Source organism: Lycorma delicatula, chromosome 11, assembly GCF_047948215.1.
Source record: "Lycorma delicatula isolate Av1 chromosome 11, ASM4794821v1, whole genome shotgun sequence".
In the NCBI taxonomy this organism is placed as follows: Eukaryota; Metazoa; Arthropoda; class Insecta; order Hemiptera; family Fulgoridae; genus Lycorma; species Lycorma delicatula.
This window is the reverse complement of record NC_134465.1, coordinates 49,659,008-49,678,059: the sequence shown is the minus strand read 5'-3', so window position 1 is coordinate 49,678,059 and position 19,052 is coordinate 49,659,008. Positions and strand designations below refer to the sequence as shown.

Genomic DNA, 19,052 nt, shown 5'->3' with positions numbered 1-19,052 from the left:
GAGGTGGACCAGATTTACTATCACCTTCTTTGCTGTATCTTATTTCATACAACATACATTTACGTCTGCTTTTATAATCTATATATATAAATATAAAAGCTTTTATTTATATATATATAAAATCACGTCATAAGGTATAAGCAGTTCTAGGTATAGAGTTGCTTTCTCTGGTAGAAATGATGTTCCTTATACTATTAGGAGCAAAAATTCTATGTATTGAACAAATATAAAAATGACACTTTTAAGATTAAATATTATCTGCATTCATTGGGTTAGGTACGTTAATATGTAATAATGTATTCAGCTTATTAAAGAAATGGGAATACTCTTCTTTGAAACCCTAAATGGGATGTTTGTTTTTCTGAAGGTTTGGCCTATGTTTGATCATTATTTTGTGCTTTACTAACTTTTTTATCACATTGGAAATTACAGGGTGATATTTTATTAGTTATCAAAAATTTTAATTGTTATAAGAAATGAATTTTATTTTTGTATGTGAATTTTTTTTTTACATTAGTTTTTTTTCGTAAGTGAAAAATGTCAATTTTGATTTGGATATGAACCCAGGATCTTCCTTGAAAGATGAAGGGGATATTACCCTAATCATGGATAATTAAAAATATTTATTAATTATACTCGCAATTGGAGGGTGAACAGTCGCTATTTTTGAATGAAAGATTAATTTTTAGCCTATAAGAAAACAAAGGCCTGACCCGGATTCAAACCCAGAACTTTCTGGATGAAAGACAGAGGCGCTATCATTACGCCACAGAGAAAGACATCTATAAAAGTATAATTATTAATATATGCGTAAAAATAATTGTATTTCTTTTTAATTGGAAAATGTCCCTGTTAAGTTTTCATTTCGCCTTGTAAAAGGAAATTTTTCTGTCATTTTTAAGAGATTTTTTATTACTGTTAATAAATCAGAAAAATTTAGAAAATTCCTAAAACTTTCTCTCTACCTGTGTGTCATCTAATTATTCTGATGCATTTGTTTGTGGGTTATTATATAAGATTAATTCTTTTAAAGCCATTCCATTATATATAGATGTATTTTATAAGCGTTTTTTTTTCTGTTTTCGAGTAAACAAAAAAAAGATTTTAGTAGCCTATAACAAAGAAGGGTGTGGCTTTTATTACTTTTTAAAGAAAGACTCATACGTGTTAATTCCATTACAAACTATAAAGAGCTACCATTTAAATAAATATTTTTTTCACGTGTACAGATTTATTTATTTTATATGTAACTGATAAGGTATTATTTTGATAATTAATGTCTCGTCTCGACAGTTTTTTTTTTCACAACTAAGTTACATATAAAAAAATTGCAACTTGTAAAGGGTATTTACCTCTAAAAATCTTATGTATTACGCAACTGTTAATTCCTCTACTACTGATATAAAAAAGTCTACTTCCCGATTATCTGGAACTTTGGAATTTTATAAATATACTACCTAATAACTAAAGATTTCCTAATTTTTTTTATAAAAGCCACGCACATTAAAAAAAGTAGTAAATGCTTGGCTGATATTTAAAGCAATTGCTTGCTACACTCATGTATCGGCCACAGAGCAACTTTATTGTTCGAAAACATTGTTTGAAATATTTCTCTTTATCCTTTTTTGCATGTTTTGCTAATCTGCTATTTTTGCATGCCTTTCTATGATTTCTGTACTTTTTCGTTTTACGCCTTCTACTTTTTACGCATTTTTTTCACAAAAAATTACTTAATGTAGCATGTTTTATAATAATTCATGAATAAAATTTAGAGAAAACACACTAACATGCTGTTTTATACGGTTATTTTAAACATATTAGTCAAAACCCGTAGGGTTGGTCTAGCTGTTAAACTCGTCATCGCAAATCAGCTGATTTCGAAGTCGAGAGTTCTAAGGTTAAAATCCTAGTAAAGACAATTACGTTTATACGGGTTTGAATTTTAGATCGTGGATACCGGTATGCTTTGGTGGTTGGGTTTCAATTAACTACAAATCTCAGGAATGGTCGACCCGAGACTGTACAGGACTACAACAATTCATTTACATTCATACATATCATCTTCATTCATCCTCTGAAGTAATACCTTATGTTGGTTGCGTAGGCTAAGCAGAAAAAACATATTAGTCAAGGTTAATGTCAAGTGAAGCGTTAACGGATTGGAAAATATACCTGAGAGAGGTGTGTGTACTAATCATTTATTAAAAAACCCAAATAAGATTGGTGGTCCAGGAATGGCGGTAGAAATAGAGCCCCTATTTTCAAAAAAGAAATTAAGTAGGACAGAATTCTTCAAAATCAGTGGGTATTTGCACAAAAATTATAAATTTTTTTTTTTGTCTTCAGTCATTTGACTGGTTTGATGGAGCTCTCCAAGATTCCCTATCTAGTGCTAGTCGTTTCATTTCAGTATACCCTCTACATCCTACATCCCTAACAATTTGTTCTACATATTCCAAACGTGGCCTGCCTACACAATTTTTTCCTTCTACCTGTCCTTTCAATATTAAAGCGACTATTCCAGGATGCCTTAGTATGTGGCCTATTTTTTTAAAATGCTGAACATTTTATTCCAGTCTACGTTATCGAATGCCTTTTCTAGGTCTATAAAAGCCAAGTATGTTGGTTTGTTTTTCTTTAATCTTCCTTCTACTATTAATCTGAAGCCTAAAATTGCTTCCCTTGTCCCTATACGTTTCCTGAAACCAAATTGGTCTTCTCCTAACACTTCTTCCACTCTCCTCTCAATTCTTCTGTATAGAATTCTAGTTAAGATTTTTGATGCATGACTAGTTAAACTAAATTGTTCTGTATTCTAATATAATCTAATCAAACTTAACTTAAATTATACTTATAATTATGAGCAATAATGCTTATATTTATAATATGTTAATACGGAGAATATTTAAAGTGACCGAGATCTATGTTCATGTTAGTTTGTTTTCTATGATGTATAATTGGGTTATTTGTATTGAAGTATAGGGTTACTATGATATTTCTCTAATGTTTTATTCATCAATTATTATAAAACATGCTATGTTAAGTAACTTTTATGTGAAAAAATGCAAAAAAAGTGGGGGGCGTAAAACGAAAAAGTACCTTCATTTCAAATCTTTTCCTCCTGATTTTATTGGGAACAAAAAAATAAATCATAGGATCTATTTGAAGTAAATGTGCCCAATTTTATCATAAGGCATGACATTTCAAGGTCTTTCAATAATATTTGCTGGTCCAGAATGACCTTATAGGTTTACAAATATTGTAAACAATTTCTTGTGATAATTGTGAAATTTGGCTACATTTGAATTTATGATGAAAAGTAAACGGCTTTTAGTTCGTCTTCTTCAGTGGTTATTCCACTGTCTTTGAAATGCTTAAATCACTTGTAGATTTTAACTGAATTATAGCTCCATTACAGAACATTTCTTTTAACGTATATTTTATTTCCACTGCTGTCTTTGAAATAAAATTAACACCACCTTTTGCTTATAATCAGTCCATGTCAGCTATCGTGAAAAACTGAAAACATAAACTCAGTAAAATTCAAAATGTAAATAAAAGATTGTTTATGTGTAAACAGTAAGTGAAAGATTGATTTCTTAAGTTGTAATATTTAAGTAGACACCTATCGGCATCCTTTTGAGCAGGATATTTCAATTTCAGGAAATATCTGGTAGCAAATTACCCATGAATCAGTAAAGTACAGCACTGAAAAACATTCAGATATTAGTGTATTATTATTATTATTTTTTAATCAGAAGTTTTAAAATTTACTTGTGTACACTGTTTTATCTCCTGAATTAAAATCTTAAATATCAAATGAGATAATTAAAAAAAATTAAAAACGTTGATTATATTTTCAAAATGTGGTGTTTGTTTATATCATTATATTAACTGTCTATATGAAAAAAAGCCTTTTGTAAAAAGTTAGAAACTATGAACTTATGAAAAATAAAAGAAACAGAAGGAAATGTCAAAAGTAAATACAACAGTGGGTTCTGAGTAAAACGGTAACCTCTCCCATCTATCATAATTGATATGTCTTTTCTAATCATTCTTCCTTTTCCTTGATACATTCTTCACCATTATCAATTCTACAAGTTTAGATTTGACCTGCTACATCCTCTTGGGGGTATGGATGACTCAACGTGAACAGCCAATGCATCTTTGGTGTCTAGTAGGGGAACTGACTATGGACTGATCAACAACTGCTTTTGATGATTGGCACAGATCAATAAGCTTAAAGAAATGGTATTAGGTAAAGTCAATAAAAAACTAATATATGTAGAATGATTTATGAGGAAAGGGAAATGATGGACAGGATGTCCATGAAGTCTTTCTATGATAACTAAAATTTGTTACAAAAAGACTATTACAGTTACAGCTGTGCAATTTGTGGCAAAAGAAAGAAAAAAATTATCAAATTTTTCTTAGCATGCCAATAAACTTCAACATGTGTGCCTTTTGTCATTCGTAAAATGTCCAACTGATAATCAATTTCATGCCGTGTGTTGGGCTACATTTCTTCGGTAACACTAGCAATAGCTTCAGTTATCCTCTGTCTCAAGTGTTCAGATCAGGTACGGATGTTGCGTAGACTCCAGAGGAACATAATCCCAGAGGAAATATCTAAGGGAGTTATGTCTGGTGATCATGATGGCCAGGGAGTGGGACCATGATGCTCAATCTGTCTGCCATGAAATGATTAATTCAGAAATTCTCAAACTAGTAATCCCCAATGAGGTGTTGTGCCATCCTGCTGGAAAACCATCTAGATTGCAAATCATTTACTTTAGGTATGGCAAAGTGTTGCAGCATATCCAGATAAATGTTAGCTGTTATTGATTGCTCAATGAAAAAGAAGAAACCAATGATTCTGTTGTGCATCAAACCATACATTCACTTAACGGGAATCTCTAATTTTTTCCCTGATACAATACAGATTTTCTGAGCCCTACATTCTCACATTATGCCTGTTTATTTTTCCTGAGCTGTGGAAAGTAGCCTTTTCTGAAAAACGCACACGCTGCAGGTATTCATCATCAATACATTGCAAAATCTTGGTCGCAAAAGCAACATGACAAGGACTGTCATCTGGCTGTAGATGTAGCAATATCTGAACATATTATACAAGTGCAACCTTAGTCTCTTGTGCAAAAGTTTTTGCACTGTTGACCAGGAAATCCCTAGTTCATGAGATGCACGATGGGTAGATTGGTATGTAGAAATGCTTGCTGCAACCTCAACCTTTTCTTCACTAACGGATGGCCACCCTGTTCGTGGAAGGTCAACTACATTTCCACTCTCCTTAAACTTTGCATACCACGCAATAATACTCCTGCTATCTGGTGCTGGTCGTTCATATTCCCTTCTAAAATTTTGTTGCACAGTAATTGATGATTTTGACTCGTGATACTTCCGAAGTGGAAGTAAGAAAGCACATTGTGCTTTCTCCTGCGTTGATGCCATTATATAAAAAATTTATTACAGTGCCCTCTACTCTGTCTCTACCTGCAACAAACCAATATAAACAAATTTAATAATTTTTTCTTTCTTTACCACAAATTACACAACTGTAATTGTAATAGTATTTTGTAATAAATTTTTTTAATCATAGAAAGACTTTACATAATTACAGTATTTCATTTGGTGATCTAGGTGGCCGTTTTACTGGTCCTCTATGTCTAATATATTTACCAGTAAATTTTTCATCTAAGAATTGTCTTTCTTCATTTGTGAAATGTGTTGGTGCACCATGAAGTTGATAGTATATTTCAATTCGTTTTGTCAATGAACAATTTTCAAGCACTAAAAGAGATTTATTGTTTAAAATTGGCAAATAATTTCTCGGTGTGACATATTATTTTAGTATGAAAGGGCCTATTAATTGGTCTTCGATCATTGTACACCAAATGTTCACTGAAAATCAATGCTGGAAATTTGATTTAGCTATAGCTTGTGGGTTTTCTTCAGACCGCTGATGTGAATTTCATGCGTTATTTATGCCATTATGAGTAAAAGTAGGTTCTCTAAAAACAGTATGAACAGAATTAAGTGGTAATTATTGTTAACCCATTTACAAAACTGCAGTAGTCTGGCATGGCCAATAAGTTGGAGGTGTTGAACTTTCTGAACATGATAAAGACGTAGTCCCTGAGCGTGTAATATCCTCTATACTGTACCTGGCGGAATGTTGAGCCATTTAGAGATTCTTTGTGTGCTTGCTTGTTGTAGAACTAAGCTGTACCACCTGAAGAATATGTTCCCTTTCATCACCATCTACCAGTCTACATTCAGATGAAACATGAGTTGGAAGTATACCATTATTCTCAATAAGATTATTAAAAATTCTATAAAATACTCTACAGTCTGGATCTTCTTGTCCAGGATACCTATGTCAGTATTCTTCTACTGCGGCTGGAGCACTTCCATTGCAAAACCCATAAAAAATCATATCAGAATATTCTGCATGAATGAAGGACATGGCATTTTTCAAAACAAAGAATTCACAACAGAATTTCCCTTTTTTGAATTCAGATTCAATTGGAAAAATGTAGTTACAATTTAGTGTACAACAAACACAAAAACGCTACATAACTTGATTCTCAAAAATATTAAACTGTATATAAAATTACGCCAAACAGAAATAAACCGTCTGAGTTTATTATTAACACATAACCACAGCTTTATGATAACAATAAGTAGTTTTCAAATTAATTACAAAGCATACAGTTATTGTTTTCAACCACTAATTTATATAAATTCATAATATTTTTTTTGTTAAGTTTTGTTCTGTTATGTTTTTAATTATAAAAACTAATTTTTTTTTTGTTTTTCACAAACTTTATTACATAACTTTTCTCAGATTTAAATTCTCTACAAGTTTTTATAATAAAATTTATGCATTTTTTAGTTATTTAATAAAGTTGTACTTCAAACTTAATAAAAGTGTTTTTCATCGCCAAGTTTTTCTATTTTACTTTGGGTATTATGAAAACTATTTGATATATAATTGTGGGATTTGTTTCATCCAATTTTTCAAGTCAAAAGACATAAGAAACCAAAAAGTTTATCCCTTATATAAAAATTTCAGTATGACTTCATTTAACCGGAGGACTGAAATCCAGCTGAAATTTTTCACTAACCAATAATAAAATGTTTTTAGACAGATGTTCATGAACTTTTTTCTTTATTTAAAGCCCTAAAATCAGTTCAAAAATTATTTCCCTTTCCTCCTGAAACACTGCTGTATATTAGGTGTTTTTGATAAAGTAGAGATACAAGATGAATACAACTCTGTCGCTGAATATACTTTAAATGTTCTAACAAGGACAGTTTCAGTTAAGTAGGTAGTTGTTATTGTAGGTAGATGTCATTTAGATTAAGTAACTTGCCAGCCTCTGTAGTGCAAATGGTGTCTCGGCCTTTTACCTGGAGGTCCCAGGTCCAAATCCCAGTGAGGCATGGCATTTTCACAAATGCTAAAAATCGTTCATCTCATCCTCTAAAGCAATAACTGTGGACCTGAAAGTTAAACAAAAAAAAGAAGATATTAAGTAACTTGGTTGTAACTAGAAGAACATGTAAAAGTGAAACAACCTATTACCATTTTCTCACAGATGTTAAGATGTTTGGTTTAAAAGAACCTGTAACCGTTATGCTAGGATTAACATTGAGCTTTATTGATTGTCTTATTATTAAATAATTATTTATATTGCTTTTATATTTTATTACTAATATATAATTTTTTTCAGGTATTCCAGACAAGAGTTACTTTTAAAGAAAAATAATGGTTCATGGCTTAAAATTTAAGCGTAATTTCAGTTTTTCTGTAACAAGTACAGAAAAACAAGACTGGTATGTAGTAATTTTTTTTAACTTCATTCTTAGTTTTTTTTTAGAATTACAAATTATTTGATCCTCATTATTTTTCATTCTGTGCAGATCTTCTAACTTTAACGTACACTATCACATTCTATTTATTTCATTTTTATCTTTTTTTCTGTTTTTTCACTGTCAGCTAGTCCAGTAAATTCTGTACTTTTGTCAGTATCCTTAATTCTTTTGCTCCTTTTCCTCTCTTCCTTACTATTTTTCTAATTTATTGTTTTCATTCTACCCTTGGTCTTCTTCCTTTTTGGCTTTGCTTCAAACAAATGTTTTCACTTCCTGTAGACATTCATTTGTGTTATGTGACCATACCATTGTAATTGCTTTTCCCTTTCAACTGTTTAACATTCCAAATTCTTGTGTTACATTTTGTGTTCTAACTCGTCTTTTTTCACCACAATTTTCTTTTGAGTTTTTCATCTTCGAAACCTTCAACGTATTCTTGTATTTCTCCCAAGATGGTTTAGAGATTCAAATACCATTCTAAGAAGATAAACTGATTTATATATTCTTAATTTGGCTTGTATTCAAAGTTCTCTTTTATTAAAAATGGTGTTTAATTTTAATGTATTTGGTTATGCAATAATATGTTTTATATATTCCAAGCTTTGAATATGTCTATATTTCATTACCGTAAGGTGCTACAATCAACACAAATATTTCCGTAATTGATTCATGTTTTGAACTGGTAGAGTTCTAATTTACATGAAAGCTCTCCTTGCTTTTACCAATCTGTTTTTAAGATTTACCTGACTTTTTCCATTGTTTGTTATTTTATTACGTAAATAATAAAATTCTGCAATTTTAGGTATATTGTGTTCCAGTTTCTTAATAATAATTAACATTTTGTTATCCTCCTTTCAGTTGCATTTCTGTACCTTTGTTTTAAGTTGTTTTAAGTATTTAAAAACTGAATTTCTCTTCCAGCAAGAAATCCATATGACCCAGTATTTTTTCTAAAACATTTTGACTTGCCAAAAAAAATAAAAACATATCATCAAAACTTAAAACTCTATTTTCTCTTCTCGGATAGTTACTCATTCTCAGATTGATTTTTAATTCACATATTAAATTTTTCTATGCACAAGCTGAAAAGTAATGGGTCAGACCATATCTTATCTCATCTTTTCTGCATGAAAGCTTTTTTTCTTCAACTTTATTCTTAATAACTCCCCCCTTGATCTTGTATAGATTGTAAATATATCTTTTTTGATATATTCAAGTTCAATATTTCTAAAAATATATTTATGTTTTTTTATTTGTCTTGTTATTTTCTACTAATCAGAGTATCATAGTAGTTTTTAATAGTAAATGGTCATTTCCTATAGTCTGTGTGTGATAGGTAATTATTATTATTATTATCATTTATTTTTTTATTATTATCATTTATGACTGCATAGAATCACTTTAGTCAGTCCATTATTCAAGTTTCTTCGATGGACTGTTTGGACCCTGGAGTCCTCCCAGTATTTCTTCATACGTTCTGATCTTTGTGCCCTTTCTAGTGTTGAAAGTATTTGTGTTGTGAGTGTCTTTGTTCTTGATTTTCTTGTTTACTTTTATTTTATCTGTGGTGTCTTCTGGTGTTAGGCCAATTTCCTTCAGATTCTTTCTTATTTCTATGATCCATCTGCATCCTGTCTTGGTATTTTTCGAGTCAAGGTTGTACTGTACTAGCTGTTTCAGAAATCTTGATCTTGCATCCTCATGATATGTCCAAAGAATTCCTCTTATGCGCGGTATCAGTGATGGGTTTTAACTCTTTGTACATGACTTTATCGAACACAATCCAGCATTGCCCCTCTTTCTGGAATTTTATTGATGCAGGTTCTTCCAATTCTTCTTTCGATTTTCTGGAGTTTGATTGTTGTTCGTTCAGATGGAAGATTGTTTCTGGTGTGTAAGTGGTTTCTGGTTTTATAACTGTATTAGAGTGGCTTATTTTTGCATTTATTGATAGACATTTTTTATTGTAAGTGTACCAGGTTAATTTTTGAGCTTTAGTTAGTTTGTTTCTTCTTATCTGGATCGAGGTTTTTTCGTTCAGGTTATTTATTATTTCTCCGAGGTATTTAAATTAGGTTACAATTTTGATTTTGTTACCGTTTATGTTTACTTCTTTTAATAATGTTAGTTTTTGTGGCATAATTTCTATCTTTTTGAATATTTTGAGGCCAGTTTTATTTGCAATGTTTTGAAGTTCTAATATCTGTGATATAGCTTTGTCAATATTGTTTGCTAGCAGTGCCACCGTTTTCGGTGAAACCAAGACAGTTTGTTTTGATTTTTCGACCTGTTTTTACTTTTGAAGGGCATTTTTTAATCCATTCTATTATAATTTCTAGAGCGTAGTTGAATAGTAGCGGTGAGAGCCTATTGCCTTGGCACAGTCCTGTTTTGATCTCAAATGGTTCTGAGAAAAATTGATTCAGTGAATTTTACTTTCTCTTAATTTTACTTTCGACTTAGTGTTTGTGAGGGTCAGTTTTATCATGTTTATTAATTTTATATGTAGTCTGAGGTGTCTTAGAATTTTTAGTAGGGTTATTGGTAATAATATCAGAAGCACTATGTTCTGTGTAGATTAAAATTCATATGGAATGACATATGGTGTACTATTGATGCAATCATTAAGTGCTGTATCAGTGTAACGTATAATGGAAGTAGGTAAGATGTAAAAAAGAAATCAAAAATTTTTATTGGAAAAATGTTAATTAGATAGTAAAAATGGTAATTAAATAATTATAAAAAAAAGATTATTATATTAAAGTAATAAAAATTATTACCATTTTTTAGTCTGTAATCTCTAGTAAACATAATTCATGTATATTACTAACCATGTAGATAACATTCCATTAATGATAAAGTAATTTTTTTTTTTCTCTTAGTTTAAAATTTTTGCGTCTTATAATTAATCTTCATGGGATGACTAAATTAAAAATACTTACAAATCGATCAAACTGTATTGTTTTGCTTTAAACCGATTTATCCTCAATCATTAAGCTTGGCATTATTGTTAAATATTTTTATGCTTGTTTTATATTGTTACATCTTGCAGCTACAGAAAAACTCAAAACATGTTAATACAAAAATAGGCTGTCAGATTTTGTTTGATTCTGGTAAATGTGATTCATGTTCACTGATTTTTAATAAAATAAAAATTCTGAAATTTCCATTCAAAATAATTGTCAGTGGATTTTATGATATACAACATAATATTTTGGTTTTTGAGAAAGTACCTTATTATGCTTCAGTTTCAGTTTTTTGTAAGTTATTTATTGGTACAAAAAACCAATCAATTTATTGAAAAAAAAAAATTAAAAGATTTCCTTTAACAGGGAATAATATTATTTTTAATTTGTTTTTAAATAGTAGTTATTACTTAGATACCTCCATTTTTTTCATACTTTTACTTTACTAAACAAGGTCAAATAATTAACAATTATCTCCTTAAATTGTAATTCTGTTTTGTACTGTTTTATTTATTCAGTACGTTCATTTTGTTACATCCTTATTATTTGATAAAAAGTCATTTTCATGTATTAATATGGACTGTATACACTTCTCTTTTTTATTCATTGATTTTGTACTTTTTAATGCGCTCTAACCTAAGAGTTTTTCTGTATCTTTTCTTATCCTTATAGTGGAAATCTACCATTCCAGGTGTAACCTATATTATGTCTTATTACATTATGTTCTAAGTAAAGTATTTATTATTTTATTATTACTTTATTTTGATATTAATTTCAGAGTTTATCATTTGTATTACTCTATTTTCAGGTCTGTATTGACTTTCATTGAATATTCTAAAACTTTTCATTACATCTAAATCTTTGCTTGTAGTTAAAATAAAATTGACAAGTTAAATAATTTTAAATAAATAAAACTAGTGGAAAAAACACAGACATTATTTTCTTTTTCCAATTTTTTATTATGGATTTTCAGTAATTAAAGGCATCATCCGTTGATTTTTAAATAATTTTAGATGCAGTAAGCTGTTTCTATGCATTCGTGATGAGTTCTCCTGTTGTAGAGTGATGGTTATAGTTTACATAATGAATCTCTTTCTCTTGTTTAGCCTCTGGTTAAACCTTTCAGATAATACTTCAAAGGATGACATGTATGAGTGTAAATGAAGTGTAGTCTTGTACAGTCTCAGTTCGACCATTCCTGAGATGTTTGGTTAATTGAAACCCAACCACCAAAGAAAACCAGTATCCATGATCTAGTATTCAGATCTGGATAAAAGTAACTGCCTTTACTAGGACTTGAACGCTGGAATTCTCGAATTCCAGATCAGCTGATTACCAATAGACTAACTCGGTGGATTTTATATAATGAACCTGTATTAAATATTTGTTATTCCTAATGTTAATTATAATTTTTCCTCTGTTTAGTAAGTCTAGTTTTTTACTTTGGGGAATAATTTTAAAAATTTTATGCTTTTATTGATCTGAAAATATGTATGCTCCACTTGAAAAGGTTAATTGCAAATGTTGATTTTTTTTTTAAGTCTGTATTTATTAAAATATGATATTATATACAACAATTTTATGTTGTATATTATATTACTATGTTATAACCTGATTATTGAACATTTTATTTTTTTTGTAATTGTGTGTTAGATAGAATACAAAACTTTAATTAATTGATGCCTCAAGATGGGCACTAAGCTTCAAAACTGGTAGCTGGATAAAATATGGCTGGATGCTAAAAAAAAATTTTTTAAATTTATATATTACTTAACATTATTCAATCTGAATGTAAGATCAGAAAGAAAAATTACTGCTGTTGGGTGGATATAATTAAAAATGTATTAAAGTATAATTAAATTCTTATCGAAAATTTTTTACTTTACTTTATATAAAAAATTCTTGTGAGTGACCACTAGTGATGTTGATACATACTGTAGCAACATTGCACAGTGACAATTGCATGCCAACATCCAATGTAATTCAACTACCACATCAATAAATTTTGTGACTGTAATCTGATAAAAAATCCTAAAGCTTCTGTAATAATTACCATACTTTCCATTGAAGTAGGAATTATCTTCAAATGTTGGTGCGCTCTTGTCATCAATTAATGTTGCTGTTGTATTATCGGCTTATGTAAAATACAAGAAAGCGGTCTTGTTTCATTCTAAAGTTCAATTTTGACTTCCCTGTGCTTTAAAATTCTTTGAAATTATCTATTGTATCTAGATATAATTATAAATAGTTAAAAACTTATTCAAATGATGATTCTTTAAATATTTAAACTTAATAATAATGCCGACAAATAATTACAGGAAAAATTTGTCTTATACTTGGAAATTCTGAAGTTAATCTTGTCTCAACAGGTTTTCATTATTTTCTTAGCAATTTAATTTTTTTTTGCGAGAATTAAATAGATTATAAAATTAATTTTTATAATAATAATATTGTTATGTTTGATTTTTTAAATTTATTTACATGCATTTCTTTATACTTTGGAGGATTTCATAATAGGTGCTAAAAGGTATATAATTATTGTATTCTAATTATGGATAGTTTAACGCAATTACTTTGTTTACACTTATTACTTTATTTATATAATTACTTCATTGATTTGTTTAATATTTATATTTTTGTAAAAATTATTATATTAAATGAGTTTAATTGTCAGCTGTTCACTCATTTCCTTGTAATTGTTGGTAATCCATGTAGTTAATACTGATAAAGAATAAGTAATGTTAATATTTACTGTAATGCTAATATAATGGGTATTTCAAAAATGATGCAATCCTGATTTAAATAATATATGGTTCATATAGACTTTTGCCAGTATAATATACAACTTACAAAAATATTTAGAACACATTTATCTTTATTTCATAGTAATTGTTGCCAACATTTTATACTTCTATATTTATTAACTAGTCCATTTTTGTAATTAGATTTTTTTTAAGTTGTTGCAAGTGATTAATAGTGGTGGAATGCCAGGTGTTGGAGGTATTTTAGCACCTCATAAGAGTTCTTTAGTTAAAATGATGGAAAGTGTAACACCATGCCAAATATGTAGACTTTTTCTTAATCTTTAAAATAATATATTTTAAATTTTACACAATGCCTAGTCATAATTAATTAATCTTTGTAAAATTTTGTTTTATAGGCTGTTTTGGATATAAAAAAGTCATGAGATGACCCAAAACTGTGAGTACACATGAAAATTTTAGGAATGTGCATGATTTAATTGCTCTTCCTCAGATTCCTAAACATGTTTTAAAAAATGTTTAGGCACTTGGATTAACAAAATCTAATGTTAACCATATGCTGGATATTTGAAGAAGCTGTACCCATATAAAATGTTGATGTTGGAAGATCTATATTTCTTTTTTTTTTTAGAAAACAAAAACTTCTTAGAGCTTTGCAGGATATTCTTGAACTAAAAGAAACAATTTTTGTGATTTTAATATTTAAGAGTGATGAGGCTAAGTTTTACGTTAATGATGGCAAAAAAACAAAATTATTAATACTTGGTACTCAGCAGCCCAATCTTAAATTGACTTGTCAAAGATGCTTCCACTTAAGATAATATGTGGGTACAGTTTTAGATTCCCAAATTATAAACATATTTGAAAACAATAATGGATAAAAAATTGTAACCATTATAGTTGGTTATTATTTCTCTACAGTTTTAGGAAAGTTTTGAGAAGATATAAATCTAATTAGATAAAGCTGTGAGCAGTATTGCTGGTGTACTGCTCTTGACCATCTTATATAAAATGTTACCTGCCATTTTTTGTTTTATTTTAGCAATCTTTCTTGATCAGTCACCCCTCAGATTTTTTGACCAATGAATTTCTTTCTAAAGGGATATTTAAAGTCAAAGTTTATTCTATCTGACCTCACTCTGTCAATGAATTTAATTGAAAGATCTATTATAAAATATAAGATCATGAAAAAAGCACACAAGTTTTAGGAATTCTTTTCCAAAAAAAAAATAGAAGACATTTTTATTAAATTGTTGAAATTTTAGAATTTTTAATGTCTTTATTTAAAATTTTTTAATTGTTTTCCTTCTTGAATAAACTAACATTAATCCCTGTTTTGTTACTGTATTATGTTTAAATAATAACAGGGTAATGAAATTAACCAAAACTAATTTTTTTTTGTAGTGTCACAAAAGGTATGGTGAAAGGATTGCATTTTGAACTCCAAAATGATGATAACACAAGATTTAGGTAAGTTAATAAGTGATAAACCTAATACAAATTTAATATATTAAATTCAATTACTGATTTTATAGAGTAAGATGCCCGGCTATACAAACTATGCACTTCAGCTACTAGACTCTTTGTACCCTCCCCAGATAGATGAATCCTTTGATTGGTGTAGAGGGATAAAGAAGTTCACTACTTCACAGTGCTTCAATAAAGAAGTGGCTGTCTTGCTGGCTACCCACCATAGATAGAACTGAGTTGGCAGTAATCCATGGCATGCATGAAAGGAAGAATAAGAGGAAGATCAACCCCCAAGAGTAATTGACTTTGATTAGAGTAGATTGGTGTGGTCTTGCTCAAGATTTAAAGAGATTAACATAATATTTATTTTATGTTTATACGAGGGTCATTCAATAATTAAACAGACAAACATTGTTCGTGAAGGAAACCCTTAATGCAGGCAATTGAAACTTTTGTAAGTGTTAGTTGGCAACCTTGCGAAGAGTGTTAGCTGTTTGATTAATATTTATGTAAACATAACCTGTAAAGTCTTAGTTATTAGCGTATCCGCTGAAAAAACTACTTTTGAAGATCAGCATTCTGTGATCTGATTTTTACTTTTGGAAAGTGTACAACCGTCAGACTATTGGATGAACAAACAATATGGCAGTAGTTGCATGAGTTTTTAGACAACAAAAGTTTTGGAAAAGTTTAAAAGTGGTCACAAAAGCGAGACCAACGACCACCGCTCCAGGCGTCCAGTAACCGAATTCGGCATTTGATTCTTGTATTGATTCACTTATCCAAGAAGACCGACAATGTACAGATGAACAAATTGCCGAAAAATGTCGAATAAGTGTTGGCACAACTCATTCCATCATTAAAAACAAACTAAACTACTGTAAGACTTGTAAAAACTGGGTTCCCAAAGAGTTTACCGTTCATTACAAAGTCGAGAGATTTCGCATTTGCATTGAACTCAAAAAATCATTTCAGTAACGAAGGTGATGCATTTTTGGACAGGATATTTACCTGTGATGAAACTTCGATACATAATTTTGAACCGGAAGCCGAAGCATCAAAGCATGCAACAAACACCCTGAATTGCCTGTCCATAGGAAATTCAAGAAACACAACCATCAAGAAACCAAGATGGCAGAGGAAAGGCGTGCTTCTTCTTCAAGACAGTGTTTGACCTCATATGGCACAACTGAGGCTGGAAACTATTGGCAAAGTGGTTTGGGAGCTTCTACCTCATTCTCCTTACAGCTCTGACCTTGCCCCTTCGGATTTTTATCTGTTTGGTTCGATGAAAGAACCTTTGCGTGCCATCAAGTTAAAAAAAAACGAATTGGTAAAGAAAAAAAGTATAAAACTGGCTTTGAGATCAAGGTAAAAAATTCTTCATTTAGGGGATAAGAAGATTCTTAAAAAGATGGGATAAAGCAGAGAGGTTGATGGGGATTACGTAGAAAAGTAGACAAAAAAATTGTGTTTATTTAATAAACCATTTTTTCTGTACAGCTATGTGTCTGTTTAATTATTAAATGATCCTCGTACTAGAAAATTTTACAAAGAAAAATTATTTACAATTATCAAGACAGATTTTATTTTCCTTTTCACACTCATAACATTTGTGTAGTTATATAGCAATTGTAAATGGTAGATTTATAAAACTCATTTGATTAGAATTTTTATGAGGTTACAGATATAGATAAGTAAGTATTTTTTTGTTCATATCATATTGTTTTTCAACTGAATTGGATGGTGATCAATTTTTCAATTACCTATTAGTTACTTATACAAAAACTATCCAGTAAATAACTTTAATTTTAATTTGTAATGAAAATGTAGTAAGTTTATTAATGATAAATTGGTTCATAATAATTATAATATATTTTCAAAGAACTATATCATAATAATAATGATTATAAAATAAATATTGGTTATAAAATAATAAGTAATAGTAATAAAATTTTTGTCATGTGTATATAATTAAATTTTAGTGGAATTTACTGATTATCATCTCATGCCTTTTTAACCACAAAAGCTAATTATGAAGTTAATGCTTATTGACTACTAATTCACATGTTACCAACTGTCACGAGTTGTTCTAAGATATTCTCAGCAGGTGATGTTCTTAAAGTGTTGTAAAGGTTTTGTCAAATATTACACTTTTTCTGTGCTCTGTTTACCATTTTTTTCATTATTTTAACAAAAAAGATATTTAATGAGTATCAATTTTGTCTTGATTAAATAAATGTTAAGTCAGTTAATTTTTTATGCTACATATAAAGTCATTTCTTACGTGTTTCTATGAGGTGATATACAAAGTTTGGTTTTGATGTATGTGATGCTTGTATATATTCTTTTTGTTTGTGGCTGAATGTATATCTCGTTTGTTCTACATAATATTTAATGCAACCACATTTGTTAATAGTTTTGTAGACATTAACCGTAATCTTTTCTAAACATGCTAGTAATTTTGTATGAATGTTTGTTGATGTATGTTAGTTTTATGTATTTATTGTCAGTTGATGTTTCATTAATTTTTTTGTTTCATATTTTTGGAATATGTCATCTGTAAGTAGATATGCATAGCTGTTAACTACTGTAAGGTATTTATTTGTATAGGGATTCTTCAATACAGTTGTCAGCTGAAATGGGTGTTTGCTACAGATAAGCAATGTGTGAAAAAGCAACATGTGTATATTGTGTAGGGCAAATTACTCGTAGATTTGTTGTGGATAAGTCTACTTTGTAGTACCAATGTTCCTGTCTTTTTGGTTATGAAGTTTTTGTTTCTTTGATGTTTTATCAAACTTTCTTTGACTTTAATATATATTTTATTCAGTGTTTTATTTAAAACTAAATTTAAACACTGTTTGTGTAGTCTCATAAAGTCCTGACATATTTTTTCTGGTATAATTTTACTTAGGTTGTTACGAGTGACTGAAGTCATGTTTACGAAAGCTGTAAAATAGCTTATTTCCAGCCATATTCATCGGTTAATAAGATGCATTGATGGAGTTTGCAACATCACATTATGTGTTTTGAGTATTTATTTCAAAATGAATCAATTACAGAAATAATGTGCATTTTAATCCCTGAAGTGTACCAAATCATATTTTGAATATCATATGAGTTGGAAAATTTCATTTTCCATGATCAGTTTTGTATGGCAAACTATCAGAAGACCACAAAGTGTGAGAACCTATGGAAAATTTCGTTTGTGTACAGAAATCAATCATTTGTTATTTTCTGGTGACAAATGTGCACAAGTCTTTTGATTATTTAAGTCTTATGTTTGGTGCATTCTATGTAGTTTGAAACTATAATCTTGCAAAACTGCATCCACATCAAAATTGAGTGATTTTTTGCAGTTCTACAAAGAATTGCAAAAATTGTTAAATGTAAGAAATGAATCCTGGTGTTTCTAAAAAAAAAAAATTTTTTTTAATATCGTGGGTTCATACCAACTTGAAGACAGTGATGAAAGAGTAATAACTATTGTAGATAATTGTTACAGACACGTTGATATATTTTATAATCTAGTTTGATTTAATGGAGAACTAGAAGAAGAGAATTTTTCTTGAAGTTAAGATGCTTGATATTTTCAAGGGTTATAGATAGTTTTGTGTATATTATGTGTAAGAGTGTATCGAGAAGGCAAACGAACGTTTGTTGTATATGATTTTCAAATTGTGAGTGTGAAAATCTATTTGATGTACTAATTTTATTAGTATTAAAAATCTATTAGATTCACTCTTTCAAAGTTATATGTTCATTTGGACAAATTCTGTACTTTTAATTGAAAAGCGGTTTATAATTAATAATACTTATATTTATTTATTTCAGTCTACTCCTGTCGATCAGTTGCACTTTTATATTGATTATATCAAAATTTAATTGAACCTTTACAGTGAAGTGGTAGCACCTCTGTCTTTCACCCTCAAAGTAGTGGATTCAAAACCCCGGT

The 19,052-nt window shown here is 29.5% G+C and overlaps 1 protein-coding gene across 4 annotated transcripts in view; it reads left to right on the top strand.

Moving 5' to 3' along the window:
- The window catches only part of LOC142332010 (multidrug resistance protein homolog 49-like), a 119,403-nt gene that overhangs the window by 26,996 nt on the left and 73,355 nt on the right, over positions 1-19,052 (top strand). For 3 of the 4 annotated variants that reach the window (XM_075378069.1, XM_075378067.1, XM_075378068.1), the window contains exons 2-3: positions 7,755-7,857; positions 15,029-15,094. In XM_075378069.1, the coding sequence (XP_075234184.1) occupies positions 7,790-7,857; positions 15,029-15,094 (134 nt within the window). In that variant the 5' untranslated portion in view covers positions 7,755-7,789. Of the gene's footprint in view, positions 1-7,754; positions 7,858-14,022; positions 14,064-15,028; positions 15,095-19,052 lie in introns of all 4 variants that reach the window. The other variant, XM_075378070.1, reaches the window with a different exon arrangement.